The following is a 20997-nucleotide window of genomic DNA, read 5'->3' as shown; positions in this document are numbered from 1 at the left end:
CTAACAGAAGCTATTCCTGCCCACTTAAATATTAAAAGTTTTAAGAAATTTTTGAAAATGTATCCTACTCAAATGGAATCACTTAGGAATTCAATTCACTTACTTTTACTTATAGTTTTAAAACTATACTGTTTATGCTCTTTATTATAAGCAATGTTCAGAATCTGATACATTCATACAGACTATTTACAAGTTCAAGTCCAGTCACCCTGTTTCTTGCTACCAAACATCTGGCACCTTCTCTCACTTGCCAATGTCAACCTGAGAGATGAGAAGCCCAGCTCCAATTAAACTCTAATCCCAGAACACCAACACATGTCATGAAAGGCAGCACAGCCAGAGGACCAACTCCTGGATCCACCATAGTTGCCCCATGACCTAACTGGCAGCCTCCCTCAAAGTCCCAGTCCTTCCTTCCCAGATTTGCACGAGGGGCGTGGGCCACTCTCAGGCTGCTCCTGGAAATCAAAGCTAAGAGAAACCAGCACTGAGAATCAGCATGCAACCGTCTGCTCAGTGCATTAGACACTTTCTGAGGCTGCCTGAATTGTCTTTGCCCCATTCCACAACTGCTGTCCACCCACATGTCCCATGTCAGAGCAAAAGTGACATCTGAACCTGGCTTTGTAACTCTAGCTCTTCTCTCACAGGATGGCAGGAACCCAATAAAGCAACCTTGATACTTTTTTTATGTGAAATTTATTGTTTCCACATTAAAAGATTTTTTGAGGGGAAGTATTTTTTTTAACCACATGATGATCCTATACAGCTGCCCAGAGTAGGACACCATCATAAGTCATTAACATGCCATATGAGTTCTGAATAAATAAAAGCTACAAAGCCCAAGTTATATACAAATATCTTAGGCAATAATGTTTACAAACCTATGTACAATAAAACAATGTAAACAGTAAATGCAGCATGAGAGTAATCAAAGGATGCACAGGGACAACCACTTATGGTCAGTCTGCCCACCCCCCGCCCCCAGGTGCTGGCACCAGCCGACCCCTGGAATCAGGCCACTCAACCCTTCCTAACGCAACTGGACAGGCCCTCAGAAGACAAAACAAAAAAGCTCTGAAGATGTCATTTAACTAAAGGACCAGAAAGCTAGCAAGGAAGTTGCCAGCCCTGTGTGTACCAGACCCCAGAGGCTCCTGCCATTTGGGGCTCAGACAGGCTGCTCTAGGAGGCAAGTCAATGGAATGATAACTGCTAAAGTAAAATCAGAAGGTGCAGAAAATGTTCCCTAATTCAGTGACCTTCCTGACTCTTTGCCAGCAACAGGCCCAAACTGTGTGGGGTGGAGTTGGGGGACACATGATCATGAGCACTGAAGACGCTTGGGTGGGAGCTCAGAAGGGCACATGTCAACCTGATTTGGGGGAGAACTTCTAGAAGATTTGCAATGTCCTAAATACAACTAAATCCTATCAGTACAGCAGGGTAGGAGCTATGAGGCAGGTGTGATGAATGGGTACTTCTGCATCCAGTGACCAAGTAATACACGTATGTATCACCTTGTGACCCACAAAAGTGCAATCATGTGAAACCAACGGCACTACGGCGAGAAGAGAAAATAGCCAGTATTGATATCGCGCAGAGTCCTGGGGCTGGGCAGGGCCCAGCAGCCACCACTGCATGCAGCCTGCCCTCTGCCTGCCATGGGGAGGCAGATAGAGGGGCACAGGCTGGGCCCAGGCACCGAAGGGTGAGGCGTGGGTGTCCTGGATTGTTGGAGGAGGGCAGGAGCCCCCACCTGGAGGCTGGGCACTCACACGCTGAGAGGCAGCATACCCGGTGCCGATGATGGGCGTGAGGAGCCCAGACCAGGAGGAGGAGGAGCTGGGTCAAAGCCGTTTACTGCCCTGTGGGGGTGACCAGGGCAGAGAAGGGAAGGGAAGAAAAAGAGAGACTGTCATTTATAATCACTTGACACACAGCAAGAAATTCATTTGGTCTCTAAAACTACTCCTCTCCCACAGTAGAATCCTGACAGCCCAAAGGAAAGTGGCTACCTAGAAGTCATCAACTGGTTAAAGGCTTGAGAATTCAGTGGTCCTGGGATAACGAGACTATATACTTCCTTTTCAGTAACTTCATCACGCTGGCCACTGTGGCCACAGCCCTGATTTTTTTCCCCGTACACTAAGTCTAAATGTCCGCCAGTAGGGAGCTAATTAAATAAATGGTACAACTAAACAATGAAATAGTATATGACCATTAAAAACACATTCCACAGAGTTCTTTAATAGCATGGGAAAATATTCAGAATGTAACTAATGCTAGGTAGAAAAGGTTACCAAACTATTTATGTTCAAAAAAAAGTAGTATATATTCTACATTCTAGACTATAGCCCTTATATAGACATTACTATCTATGTAGCCAAATCTAGAAAGCGTGGGAATACACACACACACACACACACACACACACACACACACACACACACACACACGTATATAAAACCATATAAATTGTAAAAGGAAATTTTAACAATAGTTACTTTTCTTCCCTCTGGGTTATGGGTAAATTTTATTTACTACTTTGTACTTTTTTATTGTTTCCCAAATCTCCTACAATATACATGAAAACTTAATGGGGGTGGAAGGAGTAACATTTAACTGTTAAGCAAGCAAAGCATTATGGGTAGTCTTCTCTGCAGACTCATGAACAACCAGCCCAGTCCAGCACAACAGCCTTCAACTAGGACCCAGCACTCAAGGCCAGTGATGAGGAACACCCCACCTCAGGCCCACCCACCTGGCAGCACAGACACGGGAAGCAGTGAGGGAGTGAGTGCAAGACCAAGAACCTCTCCCAAGAAGCCACTTTCAGCTTTTCCATCCTGAAAAACTTCCTAGGAAAACTGTCCCACTAGCAATTTAGGAGATGCAGCCAACTGCAAAGGGCCACTACATCACACCTGCCCTCCGTTGTCCACCCAACCCAGTCATCAGAAGGGTGCAGGGAGTTGAATATAGACTCATGGAGGGAGGTTCTCTTACAAAAAAATGCAGACACACATTCTCCACAAAGATAACTATCTGGTACACTGATGAGGTGAGTGTAATCTCAGAAAAACAGGCATGCAGAGAGACTTGACAAATGACCCTCGACTACTTTGAAGAAACAGTTAATGCCTGAACAAACTAACTTCAGAGTATAGATGTCAAGTTTGAAATCGAGTACCCACACAAAGGCCAAGAGCAACAGGAGGGGCTCTGACACATGTAATTTCTCCCTGCTGTACCTTTTCTACTTCAGTGATACACACCCAAGATGTTCCCTTTCCTTTCAGGGACTAGGGGAGTTCTGATATATGAGCCTCATCACATTTGAAAACTTTAAATCATCCCTCCCTATTCTGCTAAGACTATGTGTCTGTGCCTCCTCTGGGGGCAGGGGCCACATCCTGTTTGCCATTATAGCCTTCACATAATAATCTGTCATTTGTCTGAATAGTCCTAGAGCCTCAAAGCCTGCTTCTCCTAAAGCCTTGGAGAGAACTAGACAGCCCTCACAAACCTCAGCTTTAAACACATGAACATCTCATTCCTAGCTTCAGAGCCTGGCAGCAGGGCAGAGCAGCTGTACTAAAGACAGCCCCCAAAACTTGGCAGAACGGAAGCACTGTTAGATGCCAAGAAGACCTGGCACCTGTTCCACAGGGGTGTGCAAAAGCAGCAACCATAAGGTTGGCTCTGCGTGCAGGTTTAGGACTGAGATGCAGCATTTTTGAGCTAGACAGATCTTTAAAGAACATCAAGTTCATCCCTGTTGTTATACTGCTAAGAAAACCAAAGCAGGAGAAGGTCCAGCCATTCACCTGAGCTTAATTCATGAGCCCGTCAATGGGGAAGGGGGCCCAAAATCTCCCTCCAGATCCCCCAGGCCATTATCCTTTCCCAGTCTCCTCCTGGCCAGAAGACATCTGACAGCCCTCAGTGAGCAACCACTTTGGTGCTCCCAACACAGGTCAGCTCGAATGGAAAAAATAAGCAATGCAATCCAGAATACAAAGGGAAAACAAACTAGATATAATTTCTCTATGTGGATGGAAATGAGAATTCTGATTTGCAGGTTGGGTAGAACAGAGAGAGAATAATAGCACCTCTTTTCTGAGTCAGGAAGTGGGAAGTAGAAGACGAGAGGGAGGAAAAAGTTGACACTAGAGGTAGGACTGTCAGTCTGCTGAGGTCCCTTCAGGGAATTGCAAAGTTGTGCAATGGGGGAAAGGTTTTCAAGAGAAGAAACACATACTCACCACATTTGCTTTCAGGGAACAGCAAAAGAGCTGAAGGGAAAGGTCCCAGTGGACAACATAAGACTGAACAGAGAGAGAACAGGCAGGGATGGAGATATGGATCTGGGAATCATCTATGTAATAAAGGTTCTAGAAATTATGAAATTTGATGGCCTCACCACAAAATCTAGTTAAAGAGTCTGAAAAATAGAGAATCCAGCTGAGAAAAGGAACTAAGGTCAGTTGGAAAATGGTAAGAGGAGACATGAAAAGGAGGAAAGAACCAAGACATGTTTAGAAGCTAGTCAAGAGGACAATAAATCAAACACAACAGAAATAAAGTATGGACACTAAATCCATCGAAGAAGCAAGGCACAGTATACCTGAGAGGGCAGCAGAAAAAAGGATGAGAGTGGGCTACAGCTAATTCAGGAGAGCAGGCAGACACATTCCAGACCCCAGTCTCCCTAGTTAGATGGGTAAATGGAAGCTCAGCGAATCTCCAGCCAGCTACAGTCCTCTCCCCAGGCTCTGCAAACTGAAATGTACATTCCTGAATAGTAAGGCAGATCCTATACATGTCCCCAACTACCATTCCAATGTACTATGAAAAAAAAAAAAGTGAGCAAAGACGGGTGAGTCCCCACACAGCAAGGCTCCGTAATCATTAGTGACTGTTTTGAGAAAAGAAGACACACTGAGTAACAGGAAGAACTCCAGGACCACGAAGACAGCCAAATGTGGTCCCAGGGTCTAAGAGTGACCCCGACCCCCACTCCCAAAACTCCTAGCATCATCACTATAGCACAGGACCCTACATCAGGAGTGCCATTGGGCCTGCTATTCACAACGGCCCCAGGACCACTATGACTAATTTGTTTTTGTTTTGAACAGATGAAACAATCAAGTCAAACAGGAACTTGAAAGCTCACTCACGGGCTATAAGTTGGTTAAAGCAGAGCCAGCCCCATGCAGTTAGTAAAACCAATTTGTTAATGTGTCTTCTACCACACACCATGATTAAGAAAGAATGGAAAAGAGCACAGCAAACAAATTCAGTTACCCATGAACAACGTGGGAAATATGACTTTTTCTTGCCTAATAAAAAAAAGGAAAAAACATTAAACATCAATACAAATACTATGTTCACACCACACCCTAAAACTGGTCTATGCCCACCTACCTATCCAAAAGAAATCACATTGGCTTACAAAATTAGGGTAAGTGATACATAAGAAACTAAAAAAAAAAGGTAAGGAGAAAAAACATTTTGGAGAGAACTCAAGTGACTATACTACACATGAATTTGTATCCTTTTAGATGAGTGATATGAAGGGCTACTAGTGGTTGGAGGAAACAGAGCAACACTTGGGAGGGAGGCCCAGCAAGCCATATTTTAGGAACTAGAAAAAGTGATCACAGACTAGATAAAATCCTGATTCCAAGAAGCTCTCAAATAACCAGAACTTAAAGAATATTTTCTAATCCCATAAAGCAATATATAATAATAAGGTACACTGTTTTACGTAGAAAGGCCTCACTGCATCTGAAGATTTTGAGGGAGGTGGGAGGGCAGGGTGCATACACGTACATTCACATACATGCACACGTACACAAACTGACTTTGTTTCCCCTAAACAATGCTCCTATACATCACTAGGAGCACTAGTAAAACTACAGTGACTGTGCTACAGACACTCTTTAGGAGTAAGAAGCAGGGGAGGCACATTCTAGAGCCAAAGACTTTTTGAAATGAAGAGTTTTTTTTCATGCTGAAACTACAAGCTATACTTCTATAAAAACTGGCATTTCTTCTTTTAACAAAGCTGGGTATCTCCCCTCTTCCTTTTGCAGCTGGTACATACTATCATGGTTTTTATCTAGTCAACAGGTCTGCAGGAAGAAAGGCCAGACGTGAAAAGCCAGGCAGGCCAGAAGGAAACCAGAATCAAAGCAAAGCAGCAAGGAAGTAAGAACACAGCAAAACTCACAAGAGTTAACCTCAGGAATATGGCAACTAGACAAACGCAACTTAACAGGTTAATATTTGAGTGTATAGATATAACCCATTTATCATATAAACCAAACACTTGAGGAAAGACCAGCCCACAAGAGCATATTTAATTCTTAATAGAAACAATACAGTTAAAAAAAAATTGTATTATGTAAGCTAAAACTAAATATCATCTGTAACTATTCCTATTGGGAAGCACATTTCCAGGTTCAGTTCAGGAAATAAAGCCTATACCTGCATCTAGGATGCTCCCCAGGGGCCAAGGGTTCTCTGTGACAGTGCCCAAGGCCCACTTACTGGTTCCAGGTTACTCTGAATCCTCTGCGGCTACCTAAGACTGGGTTCATCAGTGGGCAATGACTGCCCCAGTGCTCTGCATCAGGGGTCAAGTGGAAGCCAGTCTCTAAAGACAGGAGCAGTGAGCCTGAACTGACAATGTTATCCTTTCTTCATCGTGACTGTTCTAAGGACTTTCTACATGCAAAACTATCTGTCTGACCGATCCACTTCTGGTTCATATCTATTCTCACATACATGAAGCTTTTTAGGGTGGACTGTGTACCAAATCAGACCCTCCATAAATGTGCCATTACTGAAGAAAGCAGACCATAAAAGCTCTTTTAAGAAACTGAAAATTTCTAGAGTTGTATCTGTATTACTTTTGCAGAACAACAAGAATAAAGAGTCTCTACAACTCAAAGCGAGACAGTGGCAAAGAATCATGGTGCCTCAGCTGCTGTTCCAATAATAGCTACTTAGGTAAGTAACATAGTCAGCATCCCTAGACCACAGGTCTTAACTAGTTATTTAAATTACGGCACACCCAAAAAAAGAGTATAACCATGCAATTTTTTTTTTTAATTGCAATAGAACAATATGTACTAACATGGAAAGATATTCTTAATATAAGATGATAGGCATGTTGAAGAACATACTTAAAGCATAATCCCATAAATTTTAAGAGTATAGAAGATGCATAAAAATATAATTATACATGCCTAACTGCAAGAATGCAAAAATAGTGAAAACAAAAAACATATACTTTTAACTTTACTTCTGTACCAACTGAAATTTTTTGCATTAAGAATGTATCACTACTTCACTCTTAAGACTTTTTCTCAATTCCTCAAAACTATCTTCACATACAAAAGATGTGTCTCCTAAACTGTATTTGATCTTGTGGTTTTATATTTTTCTAAAATCTTCAGATGGAAGGTTTGTTGCAGAGTTTGCATATATACATGATTATGATGTTCTCTTCTACCCTTAACAAGTATTTACTAGAAAACTCTACTAGCCTATAAGCACTTTGAGAACAAAGATCGTATCATAAGCATCTTTAATCTCCAGAGCCTAACACTGTTGCTTCCCAAGACAGAAGCTTCAGAGTCAGGATTCACAGGGCAACAGACTCCATGGGGACTAGAAGGCAACAACAAATTTCATGTCCTCTGAGATCTGAATGATAACAGGCTTCAAGTAGATTTATCAAACTGAGTTTACATTTTCAAAGCTTGAATAAGCTCACTTAATAATGTGCAACTTTACTACTCAAAAAATTATTTAAAATTTCCAAGACTTACCCTTTGTCGAAGAAAGATGTATGCCCTGATCTAGAGAATTTTGTGCCGTTGCTATTCATCACCCCACAGTTAACATTCCCTGAAATATAGGATTTTCGCGATGCTTGGTCCTTTGCAAAATTCCTGCAAGCTGCTAATTTGGATTCTAAAGCCTACAAAAGAAAGAAGGAATGATTCGGTTGTCAAAACAGTAGCTGCACATAAAAATTTGCATTTCAAACCATTTCTATTTCAAGGCTCAAAACTAACTTTTTCAGTTGATATAGTGGCTACTTAAGCCATCCATAATCAATCACCTTTCTAATAGAAAGAAGAAATGTTTATACTGGCTCCCTTTCTAAAATGAGCTCAGAATATTTTACTTATTCCTCTCAGGATTACTGAGGGATACAAATATAATCCTCACTCACAGCTAAGAAAAATGTGGCACAAACAAAGAGAGAGCCCAGATCTCTTGACCCCCATGCATTATTTGTTTCTGAGTTGTGGACTGTTCTATTATTTGGCTAGTTAGGGGTGAGAGTGTGTGTGTGGGAGGGGGAGGGGGGAATAAGGGGTTGTGCAAGCACTATAAAAAAAGCAAAAAATATCACTTGAGAATTTTTGTAAAGCAGACGTTCTTTCCATAGGGCTTCAGTTTAGTTATTTCTACAACATCAGAATGAATGACAGCATTTATAACACCTCACATGAAGTTAAAAGCTATTCTATTTGAGAACACAGTGTAAATGTCTGATACCCTTTGTCTATAATTAAATACTTCACCTGAAAATGACACCGTCCCTTTAGGATTTATCTCTAAATTGGGTGCCCTTCTTAGCACCTGTCACCACAACATCTGGCCTGTGCCAGGCTCTACAAACAGATGGCATGAGGAGAACAGGAGTTCCTCATTATTTCCATCACACGCAGACAGCACCAACTCCCCCTTTCCCATAAACACTTTGAGCAACTCAAACCCCTCTCCCTGACAAAAAAATAAAAAACAAAAAATACTCCATTCTTATTATCCATTACATTGAGGGATTAGCAATGCACAGATAAATTAAACCCATGGATAACATATTCAGTTTGCAAATCCTCCCCCCATAATTTCAGTAAGAGCTGTTAACAGAAACAAAAAATAAACTTTTTCTCTTTCCTAAAACAAAAATACAATGACCTAGTAAAGTACGGACAGAACAAAGAGAGGTAATATCCTTGTAGGATAAGCTTTAAATAAGCATTATTTCAGCAACATGTTAAATATACCCAACCACAGTAAAAACTAAGAGCCATTAATTTCCTATATTCAAGATACTCATTCATTCAAATATGCACTGAGCATCTATCATACAGCAGGCACAAGCTGTGTATGAGACATTAGTGAGACACCCAGTGCAAGTACTGAGTCTGGCACCCGAGGGAAAAGAGTGATCTAGAAATCAAGATTTAGAAGATATCTACACCAGATAGTAGACAAAAATCATGGTTGTGATTAATAAGATCAGAAAATTAAAGACAGAGCTCTGAATAAAACCAACAATGAAAGGGTGGACAGAGTAAGATGCAACAAGATGACAAAGGGATTGGTTCAGAAGTTGGAAAGCAGACATGACACAGCTTCAAAGAAACAGAAGAAAGGCAGCATTCCAAAAACAAAAAGTCAATGTTGAATGTTTCAAATAAAATTAAAACAGAACAACATCTATTGGATTTGACAGAACTGAGATTATCATCAATGAGCAATTTTAGTGGCATGAGCAGGGAACAGAGCCCAGACTAGGATATCTGGGGAGTGTTTGTAGTCAAAAATGCTAACAATAAATGGAGACATACTTTCAAAAAGCTGGCTGTGAAGAAAAGAAATAAGATAAAGACTAAAGAGAGATGTAGGGTTAAAAGGAAAAAACAGCTGCTTTTATTTTTGCCTAATATAAAAAAGTGTGTATAATATGTGACGCATAAATATTAACATAATAGAGAGCAAAAGGCTGGAGACACAGGAGACATGAAGATGATAAGGTTGAAAGGAATGGGACCCAAAGCACAGAGGAACAAAATTAGCCATGGGCAGAAATATGACATTTTTACCACTGAAATAAAAAGGAAGAATGGCTACAAACAGAGGTAATAATAGGAGAGTAACAAAAGAAGGCAAGAGAAAAAAAACGAAACTTTAAATCGGATGGCCTTGATTTATCATGCAAGAATGGGGAGGAGGCTTCCAAGTAGCTCAAGTCAGTAGACAAACAGAGCAAAGAAGAAGAAAATGAAATATTCATAAAAGCATGCTGGAGCTGGCAGATAACAGCAGACCAAAAGTTTTGATGACATCCTGGAAGGCAGACTGTCAGCTAAATAGGTAAATCATGCAAGGACACCAAGTTTAACTTTCATGCACCATTTCTGGACAAATTACTTAACATACTAAAGCAAAACAAACAAGAACAAAGAAAGATAACAACTTGGGGTCCAGGAATAGGCAGAATTAATCCAAGAGTATAATGAAGAGAAATTCAACGGTGACAGTGGTGCAGCAGCCCTAGAAGCATATCAAAGCTTTCCACGAAGAGTATGAATAAGAAGCTGGAAGATATGAGATATTGCAAAGAAATAGTATATTTCTTCTATGCACAAGAAAAAAAAAGGTAATTAGAAATGCTAGGAAAAAAGAAAAAAGCATATAATTCAGCTCTGACACAAATACAAAAAAAAACCTGATATGATTTTGAGTAAATGATAAAGATCAAAATGCTTGAGCCATCGGTTAACAGCACAAATAAAATGACCCAGGAGGCCAGCTCCTCCTCTATGTTTTAATATATACATAAGCATAATATAATGCTATTGACTGATTTTCACTTTTTAGAACCAACCAACGGAGAGTTCCAGAAGGGACAGAGAGACGCCCACATAATAAGAAATTGAGATAGAATCTAATAAAGTCAGAAACAGAGGTTTTGTATTTTAAATTACAAAAATGACTAACAAGAATAAAAAATAAAAATAAAAAATTGGGAAGATGTAAGTTAAATTCCTCATCTTATTGCTTAAAGTTGATAAGTCAAGATACAGAAAAATAAACATATCATTTCAAATTATAGGTAAATACCATAACTCCTACAACAATGAGATAAAAAATGGTTATCCTAGGAGTGAAAAAAATTACTCTATGTACTGTATGAATGACTTGTGCAATTAATTACTCTTTATAGTAACTTTAAAATACAGATTTAATCTAACAGTTAAAAATAATTTTATGAGCCAGAAAAGATAAACAAAGGACCTTGTATCTTGGCCTCCTATTTCTACTACATATAAAGTACAATACAATTTCTGCTTTTTTCAGAAAGCATCTCACACACACAAAAAAATAAGTGAAGGGGGTAGTAGATAGTGAGGAAGTTTTGGGGGTAGATTATTGAAAAGAGAGGCTACAGTCACTGAGAGAAATAAGAAAGGGAACTGACTAATGCTAGAAATGAAGAAAAAGAGAAGTCCAATTTCTTGACTGATCCAGACTGCAGGTCTCCTCCACCGCCAAAAAGACCATGACCAACAGTAACAGAGTAAGCAATCTCTGGGATCACAGATACGAGTAGAAACAAAGTGAAAGCAAGAGAGCACTAAAAATACCCCTTAATAAAGTTTAAGTACTACTCTCTTGATAAGGTCAAAGAGTAAGTATTATAGAGAGTAAAAAACTGAGTAAGTAGAAAAACAAGTTTAATATTTCGAAAGCCAAACTGTTCTGGAATACAAGGTTACAGCCAAGGAGATGGCACTGAAGTTGAGATGGCCAAGGAGCAGTAAGACAGGCATGACTAAGAGTAGAAAGTCATGCCATGAGCCAGTACTAAAGTTCTACAAAGCAAAAGCTCAGGGATCACTAGGACAATGGTAGACAACAGCCAAGAACAGGATTAGAGGGCAGTGTAAAACATAAAGCAGAAAGTATTTTAGGAAAAAATGGAGGAGTCATGGTGTTTTAGATACAGGCACAGGGAACATGAAGAATGCCCAATGGGAACTTAGGAGCTCAGCATGCAGGACCTTCTGCAGAGACAGTGGCAAACCCAAGCCCTGGAGGTGTTTGTCTGGACCAGTCTCAGCTGGTCACTGGATGCTTTTATTTCTCAGCTTTATTATAGCCTTTACCACAAAAAGGTATCATCTTTTCGTCCTTCACTTCAAATTAAGAAATAATTCAATACCTTGGAAGCTGAAACACCTAATGATAAATAATTGAATGCTTACCCCTACTTTCCGTAAGAGATCTCCCACGATATTTAGTGCTGATATCCTAGCTGAAGGAGTTAGTGGACTGGTACCAAAACCGTTTGGTATAGCTAGAGAAAAATAAAACGCAAGTGATTACACATGCAATTCCCTTTACATTTGGGTTTCACTGTTATTACAAAGCAGTATACACTCAATACAGTATTCCAAACTACAGATAAAGTGGATACTATAAATATGTTTAACCATTCTCCAATTGATGGATATTCAGGTCACATTGTTTATTATTACAAATAATGCTAAAAGGACATATATCTTTAAAACATCTAGATGAGTTTTTCTGAAGAAGAGATTTCTAAAAATAGAACTGCTAGGTCAGAGGATATGCTCATTTTTTTCACCTTAATAGATACTGCCAAAATGCTCTCTAAAAAGGTTGTCGATATCAGCAAATTGTATGGTGGTGTCCTCAATAATATTAGACATTATCTTCTCTATTTTTTTGCCAATTTGATAGTCATTTTATTTTAATCTCCTTAATAATTAATCATTTGAATATCTTCTTCTGAAAATCATCTCTTTATCCTCTGCTCTTTTTTCTACTGGGTTGCCTTTCCTTTAATCAATTTGCAAGGGCACTCTTGTAGGTATGCACCCTTTCTCTTATATATGTTGTATATCTCAGTGTGACAGTTATCTTTTAAGCTTTGTGTTTGGGGAAGGAAGGCTTTGGCGTCCTCACTTCAATATTGTAAAATGTCCCCCATGTTTTCTTCTAATGATTTCCTAAAATTTTTTTACACTCAAATCATTTAACTCATCAAATATCTAAATTTTTTCCTCCAAAATGGATATCTAATTGTCCAAATACCATTTAGGGAAAAAGATTTTACCTCATCTGAAATGGCACTAAAACCATATACTGAATTTCCTATAGATTTCAAGTTCCATTAAATTATTAGTGCATTCTGCCAGAAAGATTCTGCTTTATAGTGTTAAAATATCTTTTTTGGTATCTTGAAGGGCAAAACCTCTTCTTGTTATTAACCTATTTAACTTTTCTTGGTTATTCTTGTACATTTACTCTTTCAGACTAAATTTAAAATCAACTGGCCAACTTAAAAAAATCTTGTTAGGATTTTCATTAGAAATTTAAATTATTGATTGATTTGGGAAGAATGGATATTGAAACAAAATTAAGTCTTCCCATTCAGACTCATGGTATTTAGCATATTTATTCACATCTTCCATGCCCCTCAGCAAAGGTTTTCAATCATGCACATTTCTTCAATTTATTTTTGAGATAATATAGCGTAATGAGATAATATAGCATAATAAGAGCTCTTGAGCGAAACTGCTGGGTACAAATCCATCTCTGCCATTTACTGTGTGGCCTTGAGATACATGTAAAAGGGAGCTAATAATAACATTTACCTCATAAAGTTGTTGTGAAGTTTAAATTAGTTAATATACTTTACAAATGCCAAAAGTACTCAATAAATGTTATTATTTTTTATGTTTTCCAGACAGTACTAATCAGCACATAAAATGCTTTCATTGTTGCTGCTGCTGTTTATTGTTCTTGTCCTCAAAAATGTAATCTCATTGAAAGTAGGGACTTTGTCTTATTCAGCACTGTATTCCCAGCATGTAAATTAATGTGTGGCATATAACAGGTGCTCAATGTGATATAAATAAACTGCTGTACTTTCCTTGGCAGGGATTTCTGGATCTCATTTTTCCTATTCTCCTCAAATTTTGTACTTTAGGTATTATTAAATCCATGCTTTTACAGTAAGTTGCATTAAATGCTTTTTGGAAACAGGCTTTGTATCAACACAATGTAATTAAAGACAGACCATTTCATAGAGATCAGCTCTTCATCCTCACCACTGATTTCTCTAACCTCCTGCTTCTCACTGTATCTGTGCTAACCGCCCTGTCATGAAAACTGCAGTGATCTGGTATACAGCAACTTTTAGGTTAATGAACGTTAACGCTGTCAACAGTCTAAAAATGTGTCTACTTGGACAAATATTATTGCCTGAGGGTTGACATATCTTAATTCTGTGCCAGAGTAAGCTTTACGTATGTTCTACCGACATCCCGCCCTCCCAAGTTCTTGCATGAAAACTCTAACAAGCTATAAAAGAAATGTACAGCTCCCTCTGGGTATTACCTTGACTGAAGCTCCTGACTATTCTGATTAGTGCTCAAAATAAAGAATTTTCAGAACCTAGCTGCATAATTCTAACTAGTAACAGAAAAGCAAAACTTGGGTTTATTTTCAAATGTAATTCTGAGGTCCTCAAATACAGAAGCACTACTCTGAAAAATGAGAGCTTCTGATGACTGCTATAATCTATATACTACCTGCTATATTCCCCCAGCAGCATACTCAACACATACTAGTACAATTAGTGACATCTTATGACTACATAACATTTTCACAAACCTTATCTAATTTCACTTTGTAACAAGGCAAGAACAGGATTTTTCCTATTCAAAGGGCTACTGAGCACTTGAAGTGTGGCTAATGTAACCAAAACCTGATTTTTAAATTTTAATGCATATTAAATTAGAAAAAAAAATAAATTTAAGTAGTCACATGGCTAATGGCTAGCACAGATATTGGCTGCATTGGGTAGCACAGATATAGAGAACTTACTGCATTAATTGACCAGACGGAAAACTTTCCCATATCACTATGAAAGATAAAATTCTATATTTTAAAAAGGGGTGTGAAGAATGCTTCCATTTGGGGAGGAAAAGCATAGGAGAATGAGAGTAGCTAAAATGTGATCTACAAGCTGAAAAAACTAAATAAATCTGAACTTAGAGCCTCAGGGTCCTATTCTAAGGTTCCATCTATTGGCTACTATATGGTTTTTCAGTTTATCAAGATTTTAAAAACACACTGGTTGACGGCAAGAGAAATATTCTCTATGTACTACTCATTAGTTACTCTGTCACTTTTGAAAATAGCAACTACAGAGGCAGTGTAATAGAATGGATATGTGTATCCAAGCCAATCTCATTCAAGTCTGAATAGTAACTCAAGTCTCTATACATTCCATATAATAAAGGCTTCTAGTCTCTCATGGCATGTAAAATGGCAAAAACAAGAAATAAAACTATATTTAAACACAATCTCAAAACCTATGTGTAACAAGGAGGTAGGCACAAACACAAATAAGGATACATGATAGAAAAAAAAATCCAGTGCTAAGAGTAGTTGACTTTAACTGGTAAGACTGCAGAGAGTTTTTATTTTCTTTTTTCTTTTGTTTTTAAATATTTCTACATAAACATATATTACCACTATAATAAAAAAAACTTTTCACTTTTTAAAATCTCAATATATTAAGCTGCTTTTGTCTTAAATGTAGCCATTATCTCATTGGTTCCTTTATCTGGGTGCACTAGGAAAATAATTCCTTCTTCATACAATTTCTTCTTCACACAGTGCTATATATTTAACCAACTTTTACACTGAAATTATTGCTTAAAACTTAGCAAACCCTGCTTCATCAGCTAACCCTCTTAAGTTAATAATCTGCCATAGGTTCAAAAAGAAAAGACGTTACAAACCTTTTGGTGAAGGAAAACTGTTCTCTGTTCCTTTACCAACAGGAGTAGCTGGCAAAGAAAGTGATGCTTGGACAGCAGAATCCATCTTTTCACAGTCTAGAGTTGGAGAACTGGGAGCCGACTTTCTGGTTACTTCCTGTTGTCTTTCCCGAACTGCTAGTTCTTGCCTTAAATCTGTAAAATGTTGCAAAGGTAGTAATACTCACTAGAGGAAGCAAATACATCAAGCAAAGTCACATCTGAAACGCCATAAAGATATTCCTCCCAAATTAGTATTTTGCAAAAATTAATTTCCTGTTTAACAATTTTTATTTCTAGGGAAGTAAAAATGACAATCCTACTGTCAAAATCTAAAAATGCTATAACCAAAAAAAAAATGCTATAACCTAAAGAGAACAATTTTCTATGCCCATATGCAAATAGAAATAAGGCACAGTCCAAAGTAGAATTCACAGTAAACATATATGACACAAAAATAAATATTCCTTACCAATTTATTTGCTTTCATTTTGCAATGATATAGTTTCATTTCTCAAAATAAACAGATTGGCAATGGGGATTATTGCAAAAATCAATGAAGTGCATTTTTATCATTTTAAACTGGTTGATATCTTTTATTAATTGTCACAATAAAATACTTTGTTTTAGAAAGAAAGTAGTAAGAATAGTTGCAAATTTGTTTCTTGCTTTCAAAATTGAATTTGCAACCCAAAATTAATGTTTTCCTTTCCAATTATTCAACTGACTTACAGAACACTTGCTTATGTTAAAAGAAGATACAAAGTTTTCCCACTTCTGGGTCATATCCAAAAGGATTCAAAGCAGGATCTCAAAGGGATATTTGCACATCCACATTCACTGCAGCATTATTCATGATAGCCAAGAAGTAGAAGCAACCCAGTGTCCACACGGATAAATGGATCAAGAAAATGTGGTATATACATACAATGGAATATTATCCAGCCTTAAAATGGAAATTCTGTCACATGTTACAACACAGATGAACCCGGAAGACATTAACCTAAGTGAAATAAGCCAGTCACAAAAAGACAAATATTATATGACTTCATTTATATGAGGAATCTAAGGTAGTCACACTCAGAGCAATAAATAGTAGAACTGTGGTTGTCAGGGCTGGGAGAAGGAGGAAATAGGGGGTTGTTCAATGGGTATACTTTCAATTTTGCAAGATAAAAAAATTCTAGAGATCTGCTACACAATAATGTGAATATAATTAATACTACTGAACTATACACTTAAAAACGGTTAAGATGGTAAACTTTATGTTATGTTTTAGACCACATTTGTAAATAAATAAATAAGGTACAGTGTTAAGATTTTATACATTACATAAATTATGAAAAGTTCTTCAGCTGAAGTTCTTCAAAAAAAAGAAAAGGCATGAAAAAATAAATTTTAAACACAGGACACGAAGTTTCACTAGTAATCAAAGAACTACAAATTTAAAAACAATGAGATACCAATTTTCAACTTCCAAATGAATTTTTAAGTAATTTTTAAATCTATTTTTATTATTCACAATGCTAGTTAACAGTGGGAGAAGGACACCCTCAATCACTGCCACAGAGAGTATAAAGGTTATGATTTACCTATAAAGTAATTTAGCAGTGTCTTTTATGACCATTAAAGACATTTATATCGTATGTCACTTCTAAGAACCTATTCTAAAGAAATTATCAAAGATATTTATAAATATTAAGTACAAGGATCCTATTCAAGATTTATAGCAAAAAAATTAACCACAAATAATAAAGCACTCACCAAATAAAACAATTATAGTAGAATATTACACAACAGTTTTCAAAACCTGTTTTAAAAAATCTTTTATTGGCATGGATTATATCACTATATTAAGAAGTGAAAAAAGAAAGAATAGAAAATATATATGTATATAGTGTAGTCCCAATTATATAAAGGAAAAAAGTATATAGATATGTTTATATACACTCATAGGAAAGACTGAAAAGAAACACACCAAACCGTCAGTGGGTTCTCTCAAAATAAACAGATTGGCAATGATTTTTATTTTCTTCTTTGCAATACTTTGCATTCTACCATGCATAAATAAAAAAAGAGGGAGGGAAAGAGAATTTTAAAGGAAAGTATATATTCGCTATATGTATAACATGTGCACATACGTAATATTATTATGTACATAACACAAAATTATTTAGGTAGAAACAAAAAGGAAAAACCCCAACTAACCAAGCAGTATAAGCACAGCGGTAATGGTTAAGGCTTTAGAAAGCAGACCAGGGTTTGAATCCCAACTGACATGTTATAAGAGACTCTGAACAAAATGCAAACTCTCTGCATCTCAGTTCTCTGACCTATAAAATGGGGGTAATAATACGTACCTACTAGAGCTGATAAGGTAGGTATTAAGTAAGTTGACAGATTAAAAGTACTTAGTACAGTATCTGACAAAAGTATATAAATGTATAGCTTTAAAAAGTTAATCCTGAAGCTAGCTTAGAACTCTGGCTTAGGAACAATAAGGTTTAAGTTATAAATTTTACCTCTTGCTTCATCCTTTAATCTTTGTACAGAGACCAACAAAGATTCCTTTTCATCAAGTTCACTTTCTAAAAATGCATTTCTTTCAATGGCCTGATTTAGCCTTTGTTCAAAGTCTTCCAGTGAAACTATTGTTGCCCTAGAAAAAAAATTAGAATCCATGAATTAAATAAATAACAAGCAAATATCTAATACAAAAAGAAACTGTCAGTTTATCTCATGCCATTTACTGACCTAAAAAAACTGGCCCAGTTGAAAGAGAATGATCTCACCCCCTCTGACATTTGGTGGCATTTAATGTCTCTACTATCATTTGGGGCCATTAAATATACTCCTTTCTCTTAAATTCCCATCTAAAGTCCTTAAAGTTCCTTAAAGAAAGGCCACTTACTATACAATTTATATCTCCCCACTGGATTTTAAACACAATACAATCAAGTTGACACACTTTCAGGATGAAAACTTTTCAAGTTTTAGAGTATGTAAAAATTAACTAAGAATGTGTTTAAAACACGAAGTCCCAGGTCCCACTCCATTTGCTTTCTTCCTACCAACCCTTTTCTTCTTCCTGCAAACATTAACAGGTACCTACTATGTGCCCCCATATCCGCTATGTGCTATCTACTACAAAAAATTCCCTAACCTCAAGACAGAAATATGCCATGCCCAATTTTATCAAGTCCTGTCAACTGTCAAAATACCTCTGAATTGCATTTCCTCTCCTCCAACCTTCTGCGCCTGGAGTAATTCTTCATCTATCATATGGATTACTCCTAAGTTGTATACACATCTCCTCCTCTCTATTCCAATTCCCCAGTATTGTCTTCTTAAATCACAATCTGGTATTACCCCTTTGTTTAAAAAATTCTCAGAGCCCCCTCCCACTGTCTATAGAATGACTTTCAAACATTGTACACAAGGTTCTTCACAAACTGGCCCCAACCAACTTCTAGTCTCATCTTGTGCAGCCATACTATCTCTATACACTATTATCAAAGTGAAATATTAACACCTCATGCAATTTCCTGCCTCTCTGCCTTTGCATCTCTCTTTTCACCTGGTTAACCTATTTATCCTTGCAGACTCACCTTCCCCAACTCCCCCAGGGTACTTTAGCTGCTCCCTTCTCTATGCCCTGAGGCAGCTGGTACACTCTTTACTGGAGTATTTATCATATGGAGTATCCATACCTGTAACACCCAAGGGCAGTAGTAACTAGTTTATCTTTGTATCCTCAACTCTAGCATCATGTCAGGCATTTAAGAGTCACTCAAATATTAAGGAAAGAAATATCAGACAGTAAAGTAACAGGAATTAAGTTGAGAATGATTAAAAACAACTAATTACAGATATATGAAAGCTTGGCAACAGTAATAGCAAGCCACTACAAGTTGTTCAGCAAAACTGTAATGAAAGCAATATTTTGAGAAAATTCATTGGTCAGTATTAAAACAGAAGAGAATAAACAGACAATAGCATGAAGGTTACTAGAGGGGAAGTAGGGATGGAGCAGAAAGAAGACTTTGGGTGGTAAGCACACAATAGAATATACAAATGACGTATTAAAGAATGGTACACTTGAAACTTATATAATCTCATTAACCAATGTCACCCAATTAATTTAATTTAAAAAAGAAAAAGAAAACAGAAGAGAATAAAAAGTAGTAAAAATTTAAAGACAGATCAGCTAGGAAATAACTACGGAATTCAGGTGTAAGATGTGAGGACGTACAAAAAGTGTGGTGGTACTAAGAACACAGAGAGAAAGATAGGAAGGAATGAGACATGTTTTAATGAAAAACCAACAGGACCAACAATGGTACAAGAAAGAAGAATGGAAAAAGAAGAATGGAAAGAAAAGCTTGGAAGGGCATCATTGTGGATATAAATGTATTTGGTTTGTTTCAATGTAATGAGCTACAGGCGACACGAAATACCAAAAGTGTTCTAGGACTAAGATCTAGGTGATAAGTTGAACCTAAAGACATAAATTTATATTCATCACTGATTACCAACTTTGGTTATTCTAACAAAATGCACATCATTCATTTACCTTTTTGCTCGCTCTAGGTCGTCATTGGCCTGCTCCAGCTCTCTCACATACTTATGCAACTGCTCCTTAATGGCCCGAGTCTGACTTAAATCATCTTCTAATACTGAGACCTGCTTGTAGCTCTGTGCATACTGATGTTCTAGTTTCTCCTGAAGATGTGGGCATAGGAAGAAAAATATGTGTCATTAATGTACAGTTTTCTTTAATAAAAGATGCATCCTAAGTTAATGAGGAGGAAAAATCCAAGGAATTCACCCGCAATCTGAGTTGATGGCACCCCTTCTTTTTACAATATTTAAAAACAATGACACATCCATTCCAAGGGCCTTAACTCATATAAAATTTAGTCAATCATTCTCCCCTCAGAAAGAAATCTAATAATAATTTCTCTGAGAAGAAGTGAAATAATGAAACCATTGCCTCAAAAACCCCAAACATGGTGAGGGAACCTCTGGGTCCTCAGGCTGAATAAAGCCAGGGTAAGCACAAAGTAGACTGAGTTCAAATTCCCTACTCCTGACTTGATCACTCCTTCTCCAAACCCACCTTCTCCCCAGACACAGGAACTCCCCAAGCCTTAGTCAAATGGTAAAGGAATTTTACTCCTAAAAATTCCTTTTTAGAAGGGAATTTTTAAATCCAAACTAACTCCAAATTAAAAGGACTATGAACAATAATGAAATAAATGTATTTCATACATTATAATTTTAAAGTGCCACAGAATGAAGCAATCTGTCAAAACAAATAATC

The 20997-nt window shown here is 37.4% G+C and overlaps 1 protein-coding gene across 6 annotated transcripts in view; it reads right to left on the bottom strand.

Annotated features, from left to right (window-relative positions):
- NDEL1 (nudE neurodevelopment protein 1 like 1) overlaps positions 1-20997 on the bottom strand; it is a 78386-nt gene that overhangs the window by 47896 nt on the left and 9493 nt on the right. For 3 of the 6 annotated variants that reach the window (XM_023529940.1, XM_023529939.1, XM_023529938.1), the window contains exons 4-8: positions 20248-20396; positions 18197-18333; positions 15657-15830; positions 12084-12175; positions 7845-7996 (exon numbers count right to left, since the gene is read on the bottom strand). In XM_023529940.1, the coding sequence (XP_023385708.1) occupies positions 7845-7996; positions 12084-12175; positions 15657-15830; positions 18197-18333; positions 20248-20396 (704 nt within the window). Of the gene's footprint in view, positions 1-680; positions 1869-5310; positions 5346-7098; positions 7684-7844; positions 7997-12083; positions 12176-15656; positions 15831-18196; positions 18334-20247; positions 20397-20997 lie in introns of those variants that run through there. The other 3 variants (XM_011358943.2, XM_011358942.2, XM_023529941.1) reach the window with 3 other exon arrangements.

Source organism: Pteropus vampyrus, unplaced genomic scaffold (assembly GCF_000151845.1).
Source record: "Pteropus vampyrus isolate Shadow unplaced genomic scaffold, Pvam_2.0 Scaffold44, whole genome shotgun sequence".
NCBI lineage: Eukaryota > Metazoa > Chordata > Mammalia > Chiroptera > Pteropodidae > Pteropus > Pteropus vampyrus.
This window is presented reverse-complemented; position numbering and strand designations above follow the sequence as displayed.